General features: G+C 39.8%; 1 protein-coding gene across 1 annotated transcript in view; it reads left to right on the plus strand.

The window, feature by feature from the left end:
• Positions 1–9,392, plus strand: part of PTPRZ1 (protein tyrosine phosphatase, receptor-type, Z polypeptide 1) — a 98,361-nt gene that overhangs the window by 80,468 nt on the left and 8,501 nt on the right. Inside the window, exons 15-21 of the mRNA XM_010156459.1 lie at positions 880–976; positions 2,459–2,541; positions 3,306–3,440; positions 4,629–4,763; positions 5,479–5,642; positions 8,006–8,141; positions 9,127–9,273. Of these exons, the coding sequence (XP_010154761.1) occupies positions 880–976; positions 2,459–2,541; positions 3,306–3,440; positions 4,629–4,763; positions 5,479–5,642; positions 8,006–8,141; positions 9,127–9,273 (897 nt within the window). The remainder of the gene's footprint in view (positions 1–879; positions 977–2,458; positions 2,542–3,305; positions 3,441–4,628; positions 4,764–5,478; positions 5,643–8,005; positions 8,142–9,126; positions 9,274–9,392) is intronic.

Here is a 9,392-nt window from a genome sequence, read left to right on the forward strand (position 1 = left end):
CCTAAAAAGTGTTGGCAAACATTATTATAGTACTTTTAGTCATGACAGCATATTTCCTACTTAACAATGCAGACGTTAGAAATGCCTGAGTTTCCTGTCAGTTTACCAGTAAAATAAGAGAAATTTTTATGAGTTTTATAGACTTTGCGACTGTCTGTCCTAGGCCTGTCTATCTCTTTATAAAACATACTGGATTCATTGAGAAACTGCTGGCAGCCTGAGGGCTGTAATGCTGCCGTTCACCAGTGCCATGGGGCTGGCTGAGTGGCACGCTGCCTGGCTCCAGTGAGGGCTTTACAGCTGCATGCAAAGAAAGCAAAAGCATTCCACGCAGAAAGTAATGCAGTTATAAGGACCAGTAACATATCCTACAAACAGTTAAATATACAGATAATGGGGGTCAGGTCAGCAGTGTTGCTCATCTGTATAAGCTTTCACCAGCCTAAGGTCTAACATTAAAGCTAAAGGTAGGAAAACAGTTGTCAGTATTTTACCAGGAAAGTTACTTCTTGTTTCCTTGAAGAGTTATGTCAAAATATTCAGCTTTGTTATTATTATGATGTATATTGCATGACCATAACTGTTTCCATGTAGTAATCGTAATTTATATAAACACTTTTATCCATTTGTTCTGTGCTGTGGAATTTGATTTTTTTTTACTTTTTTTGCATTCATTCCCTCATTAGACACTGAAAGAGTTTTATCAGGTAAGGAATTATTTCACTGCATTTTTTTTAGCAATGAAGTAGTTTTAAAATATCATAGATAATTGGGTATAAGGTTGCGGTTCTTTTTGTGCTGACTTGCTGTATTTTAAGACATCTTATGTTTCTTAATACTTACTAAAGTACGATGTACTTTTTTTTTTTTTCTCCCCAGGAAATCCAGAGCTGTACTGTAGATCTAGGTATTACATCAGACAGCTCTAATCACCCCGACAACAAGAATAAGAACCGATACATAAACATTGTTGCTTGTAAGTAAATGCATCACTTGGTGTTTTGTTTAAGAAATGTAGACAAGTGTAGATTTGTATGTTATTAGAGAAAAAAAAAGTACTTCTTCACTGAAAGCTCTGGATGCTGTTCAGCAAAATGCTTGAGAAGGAGTAGCATGAGATTTTACATCTCTTTGAGTTAGTCCTCTGGCATTCTGCTGCTTTGATGAGCGTGTGTTAGCAAGACATATTTGTGTCTTCTGTGATGACCCAAGGGAGTTGGGAGATTTCATTATAATGCCATTATAAAGCCGAAGAAATTGTGTTTTGATTGCCAAAATTAATCCATCTTTGATCTGGAATAATGATGATTTATCCTCTCTAGGAGCTTCACAATCCCTGGATGTATTTACTATCATATATAAACATAAATGTACTGGGTTTATGTTGTATTGTGCCCTGCCACAATGTAATAGATCAGCTTCATTAACTGGGACAGATGTTTTCCCATTGCATTACCCTTCTTTTCTATGCCAGATTTTTCTTTTCTGAAACACATCTATTCAGTTTTGTTAATCTCTCTTTGAAGCTATTGCCTCTGGGCTGTTGATCATTTTGGTGGCTTAATACATTTTTCTTAACTCTCTATAGTATTTCAGCTTTGTTCTGATAACAAGAAGCTCTAAATGTTCGGCATTCAGCATCACTAGAGATTTATAGAAAAAGAGACAGAATGAGCCCATCTGGCAGAAGACAGTGTAAACCAGCAGCAAGAAAATCCTATTCCACCTGGCTGAAGATACCTCTAGAGGGAAGGAAAGTGAGGGATTTTCCTCTGCCATTCTGTGTTGATACCTATTCATACAAAAGGTACCAACCCAGGGGCTTTGTTGTCACAGGGCAGTGCTCAAGCACCTTAGGGCAGCTCAAGTAGCAAGAATTGCCCTGTGCAACTGAGTCAAGTCTCTAGTCCATACAACCAGTGCAGGCTACAGAAAGCTTCAGCTCTCCCCGAGGCAGACGCTGCTCAAGCTCTTCAGCTGACCAGCTCCTCCAAGGTCCCATTGCTTTTCGAGCTCCAGGCTCTGATCTCTTTAACTTGGAATGACTGTGCCTAAAGACCAGTACCTACTGTCTTTTGAGACATCCCAGGGCGGCCAGGACATTGTGCAGGCTTGGCAGTCACGACACAGGACTTACAGAAGACCCATGCCCTTCACGAGCAGCATCTGGAGGCTGTAGGGGAATGTATCACAGTGCCTAAAATGGCCCCTGGTGCTTCTGTTTAGGCAACTAAATTCCGAACCCTTGAATCCTTGGATCTGTTAGTTTATTTCTCTACAAACCAGAATTCTGAATCGGATTCATACTTAAGCACAGAATCTTTGCATATGTGATTGTCACTGTATTAGTCCTATGTACTGTAAAAATTCATTTCAGTATTTTTAAAAAAAATTTCTTATAGAAAGGTTATAATTATTGCAGAAAACTATGCTTATTTTCTCCCTTGTTTTACTACAGATGATCATACTAGGGTTAAATTAGCACAGCTTGCAGAAAAAGATGGAAAACTGACTGATTACATTAATGCCAACTATGTTGATGTAAGTGCCTTCTTCTACCTGCCAGCCTATTCGTCAGCCTTTTCTGTAAATACTGAAGTATGGGGGTGAATAGAGTTAATAAATACAAAAAGTAGCACAATATTAGAGACTTTGTTAAGAAAACCTTTAATCATCTAAGTTAAGCCTACAAAGTTAAGTTAAGCCTGCAAAGTTAAAGCATAGGTAACACTCCAATTCTTTCTTTAATCTACCTTGATATTGTAGCAGCTGTATTTAATGAAGAGCTTTATGAAACAAAAAACGTTCTGTCCCATCTGAGTTGTTTCAGAAACATTTAGTATCTGAATGTTTGTTCATTTTTACACTTTTGGTAAGTGGTTAATTCTGCTGTCTGAGATAATCTCATGAGAGGAAGATGCCATTTGGCTGAAAGCCTCACTGAGGTACCATTTGATCGGTTGTCATTACCCAGTAATTTGCATGCAAAAGATCTTGATTCAGTTTTTAAACCACTATCGTAACAGATGTCTGATAATCACTATCATGTCAACATTCTGCTGGAACATGGGCACTTGAACATATATCCGATTTGTTGGAATGATAAACATTGACATAACAGTTGCATTCATGTGTCACCTGCTACTGCAGGGTTTCTGCTATTCGGATAGTTATAAGTTCAGAAGTACTTAAAAGCTTTCGAGATTCTGTAAAAATAGATACATAAAATACCATGTACTCCTCCCAACCTCCTTTAGCTTGTGGACTGTGATTTGACAAGTGTCATTTGTTATATTTCAATTTAGGGCTACAACAAGCCAAAAGCCTACATTGCAGCTCAAGGGCCACTAAAATCGACAGCGGAAGATTTCTGGAGAATGATATGGGAACATAACGTAGAAGTTATTGTGATGATAACCAATCTCGTTGAGAAAGGAAGGGTATGAGTACCTTTGTCTGTTATTTATTTCTCTGATGTTGACAGATCTACCTCTAGTAGGCTCCTTTCTCTCTCTCTAAAATCTTTTTTAGGCCTTTATTGAGCAAAAAGCAACAGTTTGTAGTAGTTGCTTGTGCTGTGATTGGCTGTAGAAGTATAAAGATGACAATTTGTACTATGAAACTAAAGAGAACATTTAAACTCAATTGTCAGCAACTGAACTCTTGAAAATACCATGGTCTAACTACAAAAGATTGTCTTATGCTGAAAACAAAATCTGTATATATTTAGGAGTGACCTAATTCAGCTAGCATTCTGTTCTCCATCATTCTCTTTCTCAGGGTTGCCTGTGACCCTGGAAAGGAGAAGGCTGTAGTTTAGGTCAATTTTTCTGGATACTCTGGTGGCCCCCTGTTAACGTCCTGTGGGATCCACTGTTCCTTTCCTGCCACATGACTGGATACATGTTTGTCCAGTGAGACAAAATGAGGTCCAACCCCATCACCCGCGGTGTGTTCCTCTGACTGTGTGACAGGAGTATGAATGTACACTGGGGTCACATGAGGAGATAGTGCATCACACTTGCCACATACTGGCAGCATTGCCTAAAATGCATGTCAGTCTTATGTCCTATTAAGCATCTATCAGAAGATGCAGACACAGCATATGCAGACAAGGGCCATGCTGTAAACATGTACTCTTCTAATACTCTTAGAAAAGGCTGCATGGCTCTCTGTTGTATATTCTGGCAACAGAAAAGCTCACCCTTACCCTTGTGGGTCAGGTATAAGTATACTCTACCCATGCTATGAACCACACACGACCCTACTGACTTGAATGTATTCCTGTTATTCCTATAGACTATATGTTATGTTCTTTAGATTTTAGAGTGCCTACAGAATGGCCAGTTCTATACTATTTGAGTGATGTAGCTCTGATAGCATGATTTAAACCTCTTTTTTTTTTCACTATTCCAAGTAAAGAGCATCTTTGTGCTCTTCACAGCACAAAATAAATGCACATTATTTATTCTCTTGCGTTGAAGATCTTGTCTGTTATAAACTGGGTATATTGAGAGTCCCTGTATGTTTTTGTGGTTGAGTGTGCGAGAGCATTTGAACATTTCAGCTGACTAGCTTGATGTTTTCTTTTCTTCTCTTTTTCCCTATTTTTCTTTGCTTTCTAACAGAGGAAATGTGACCAGTACTGGCCTGCTGAAGGTAGTGAAGAATATGGGAACTTCTTGGTTACCCAGAAGAGTGTTCATGTACTTGCCTATTACACTGTGAGGAATTTTACTCTTAGAAACACCAAGATCAAAAAGGTTTGTGGCATCCTGAAAACATGGTTTGTGCAAAAGGGAGTGTTAAAATTTGCTCAGAATATTTTTTAAGGCAGTTGGCAGCTCTTTTCTATTGTATAGGTAAAGCTGAATCCTGAAGGTCTCAGCCAGCCAAGATGTTCATTAGCTTCAGAGTTAATTTGACCAGACCAATGAATTGAGAAGAAATTGGCCTGTAGCACTGGTGTGATGTAGGACCGTCAGGGGAAAGGCTGTGATCACACTGGAGAGCTGATGTGGACTTTGCCTGCCTGGTGAGCAGGAGGATACATTTTCAGAAAGAGAGCAGGTAGTAGAACACGTGGTACGAATTAAGTCATCCACCTCAGCTCTCAGTTTTCCTTTTTAAGGTTGGAATTTTTAACCCCCTGCCAAACAGGTGAATCCACACCTTGTTTTATTGTAATCGGGACAGAGCAGCTGTAATTTGTTATCCCTCCAGTGCTCTTAGCCTTTCTCTATGCCTTTCTAAGGGACAGTGCCAGGACATATTTCCATTCAGTGGGCAAGCTGATGGGACAGAAGCACTGGCCCTTCCTCTTCTCTTTGAAAGCTGGAATATTTATAGCTAGGTGGCATGCTTTTAACTAAATAGCAACAGTACTAATGCAAGAACCATCAGGTATGGAAATGAAATTGAGAAGAGTTGCCATTCCAATGAGGGCTGCTTACCTACTGGATTTCTTTTCTGTTGCAGGGTTCCCAGAAAGGGAGGTCTAGTGGACGTATAGTAACTCAGTACCATTATACCCAGTGGCCTGACATGGGTGTTCCAGAATACACGCTGCCCGTTCTCACCTTCGTGCGGAAGGCATCGCACGCCAAGCGCCACGCTGTCGGGCCCGTTGTGGTTCATTGCAGGTGTGGTTTTTACCGCCATAAGGTTCACTCTGCTTTTGTTTTGCAGAAAAAAAGAATTTTTCAGTGGTGGGTTAAGCAAAATTTCACTCACATTTAACAATTCCTTATGGAATAAGATTAATTTCTTAGCTGATATTTCTATCCTTGGCAAGGCCGACTAATCAACTGTCAGTGCCACTTCTATAAAACTCTGTAAACAAGGTGCTGCTGCTCTGCACTGTGTTCTTTTTCTTTTTTTTGGCAAAAATGCTTTTCTTTTTATTTTTTTTGCACATTTCTATGCTACTCTCTTGATTGCTATGAGCTTCCCAGATACATATATAGCAGTAATTGTTTCATTTCTGCATATATACTGTTAGGATGGTTTTGGCTCATGCTTTCTTTGGTGCAGGGATACTCTGTAATCCTAAGAGGAGCTCTGTCCACAAAAGAAGACTCACTCTATTCCTGGCTGAACTACAACTCTGCTGTTTTTAACATTACTCTACGCTCTAGCAGTCATTTGCAATGGAGGAGCATTCTGGGGAACGGTTTGAGGTCTGCATGTGCCGCAGTGTGCAGGCAGGTGTTCTGTCAGCGCTCACTAAAACTGGGCAGCTCAGGGAGAATTGGTTAAAAAGGGCTTGTAGGGCCTGGAATGACTTCACAATGCCCATGAAGGACCGGGTTATTGTAAAATATATAAGCAGGTTCTGGTTTTCCACTGTAGTACCTCACCTTTGATGGAACATTTGGAAAGAGAACCTCCTCATGAAATCTGTCCTTCTGGAGCTGACTCTGAGGAAGCCAACAGGTAAAGTCGCCTCACAAATGCTGCAAATGAAGATATTTTATTTCTGGGATGATCTAATCTGACTGAAATCTGTTTTTAGCTTGGAAAATGAAAATTCCACATTTTGGTTGTTCTGCTGCTCTCTACATCCTGCCTGTTCTTGGGAAGTTCAAAATGAGAGTTTCCCCAAAATGCCAAGTCTGAGATCTATGCCAGCATGCTGAGAGATCAGCAATATATTTTAAGTCAATTAAATTGAGTTTTTTAGAAGTGAACAGTGGTAAGTTGTGTGGCTTCAGTCAGACCTCTCCATTGGGTCATGGGTATAACTCACTCCTGTCTGTGGGTAGTTTCAGTCAGCTTTTAGTTCACCTGTCACCATGCACTATGGAATTTCAAAGGAGTCCACTCATGTTAGAAATGTAACTTTTACTTATATTTACAGGCTGTACGGGGGCCACGGATTACAAACTTCATGAAACTTTTTTTAGCTCTTCTTATGTTTTGGTATTTTTCATGTTTTATTTTACATAACAAGTATAGATGGTGTCTGGTAATCTTTCTAATTTTTTTTTGTGTCTAATAGTGTGTTAATAACCTGGACCTTTCGATTTTATATCACGTTTATTTATAAAGTTCATTACAGCAGTCCAAGCTCACACTACCTTTGCTTTCTGCCACCTCTGTGGAAGAAACGAGATGACTGAATTAGCATGTACAGACTGAGCCTGGATCTGTGTGTCATGCTTGGATCCGCTTCGATCTGGAACCATGCAGACCCAGCACAGTCTTACTGTCAGGTTACTTGTGCCAATACACGTAACATTTCCTCATAACTTAGAGGGGAATTAAAACTGATTAATTCCCATGTATGACTAGATAACAAAAAATGACCTCTTGACTTTGTACTCCCTACCCAGATATTTTATCAAATAAGAAGTTGGGTTTTAATCTTACGATACAGCTGCCTTTATGCTAAATGAGTCAGAGTTCAAAACAGGAATGAGTTGATTAATCCTTTCTTCGGCATCTTCCCTTTTTAAGGAGGGTTTCAAATACTGCTTGCTGTCTTAGCTGCAGAGCACTAAGCTTTTTCTTTTACAGATGTACCTTCAGCAGCTCTGCCACTTCCAGGTGCTTTCCTCAGTCTGGTATCTTTAAAGCTCCTGTATCTGTAAAGGGTAGCATAATGCAACTTTCCTTTTAAAGTACTGTGTGTTTCAACATAGACAGCTGAGCACATTAACTGTGCTCAGATACTGACATGTACCACCCTTTCTAGGAATACTCGACAAAATATCCTAAGGAATATACGAAGTCTGGAAATTGCAGACCTGCAGGAAACCCCTTAGTTCTGTTTCAATTGTTAATTTAAAAATTGTTTGAGAAAATGACCTATTGATCTATTCTTGCATAAAGGAAAAGATGTGTTGAAAAGATTTTTCATTATTACCAGCCTTGAAGTTTTAGCAAAGTGTATCACATGATAAAAGGATTTGTAGAGGAAAATCTTCCCTACAAGCTATGTACAGAAACAGTTCTTGTCATTGTTGTTTTACTTCAGGCTCAAGACTGGTTTTTTGTTTTGTAGTGCTGGTGTTGGAAGGACAGGCACATACATAGTGTTAGACAGCATGCTGCAGCAAATTCAGCATGAGGGGACAGTCAACATATTTGGATTCTTAAAACACATACGTACCCAAAGGAACTACTTGGTGCAGACTGAGGTAAGAATAAAATCTATATAGTGAGAGACTGTTACAGACTCTTTCTGTTTGCAGGAGAAGAGATGGTACAGTCTGCTTCTTCACACCACCAGACAGACTGGCAACCCATCACTGGACTGGACTTTCCCTTTATAGAGACATCCTTCTAGGCTCGCTTAGGGTGATGCAGTAGAAATCGCCTATCTGTGGGCTCTTGTCTGTATATTAGAGAGGTCTCAGGAGACAGAAAGTCTGTATAAATCATGCTTCCCACAGCAGCACTTTCTTGGCAAGGCATGCATTTTTTCTCATAGATTTTTTTAAGGAAGCACCATTGTCAGGTGTTCAGATCTTCACTGAATCTGGTCAAACAGTTGATAGCAGACAATAAAAAGTAGGAAAAAAAGCTGTTTCAGACAGAAGATTATCTATAGCTGCTTTAAACTGAGGGTTGTATATAGAATAGTGAAAGAGAGAATAAAACAATAAGGACAGCAGCAGGGCATTTGAAAGTCTATTTCAGGTTTCAAGAACGGGTGTTTAGATTCCCCAGTGTCTTTCAATAGAAAAAACGGTAAGCAACAACAGCATGAGCACTTGTTCCAAAGGATGTGAGAGAGAAAATAGAGGATAGCAGTAGGAACTGGGAGCAATCACTTTATTGTTTAGAAAGGCAGGGAGAGTCGTGTAACAAGCTGACTTGAACGTTTGAGTTCAAGGCTATGCTTGCATTTTTAACTCTGCCCCGTGAACACGAGATATCACCAACGGTAGGGATTTGGTATTATATCATATATACATTGCATGTGTAGTTCAACCATGCTTGTAAACGTGTACTGTCACTGCGGAGGGACAGCCTTCACTGTAGAGGGTCACTTTTGAGAAAACTCCCCTGCAGCCGCAGCTGTGAGGAAAAACTGACCACGTCAGAAGTGGCAGCTCAGCCAGGGGTGTCCAGGAAATCTGAAAATAACTACAGCTCGGATGTTTGTTTTTATTTTCCTAGGAGCAATACATCTTCATTCACGATGCGTTGGTTGAAGCCATACTGGGTAAAGAAACAGAAGTGCTTGAGACTCACATTCATGCCTATGTTAATGCTCTCTTGATACCTGGACCGACAGGAAAAACCAGACTGGAGAAACAATTCAAGGTGAGCTCTCTCATATAGTAATACCAAAAGCCTTAGGCTTACAAGCTGGAATGACTTAAAGTATCTCAGGACAACTTCCATTAGCTTTCTCTATCTAAAATATCTAAAATGTAACTGCT

This window comes from Eurypyga helias, unplaced genomic scaffold, assembly GCF_000690775.1.
Source record: "Eurypyga helias isolate BGI_N326 unplaced genomic scaffold, ASM69077v1 scaffold348, whole genome shotgun sequence".
Taxonomy (NCBI): domain Eukaryota; kingdom Metazoa; phylum Chordata; class Aves; order Eurypygiformes; family Eurypygidae; genus Eurypyga; species Eurypyga helias.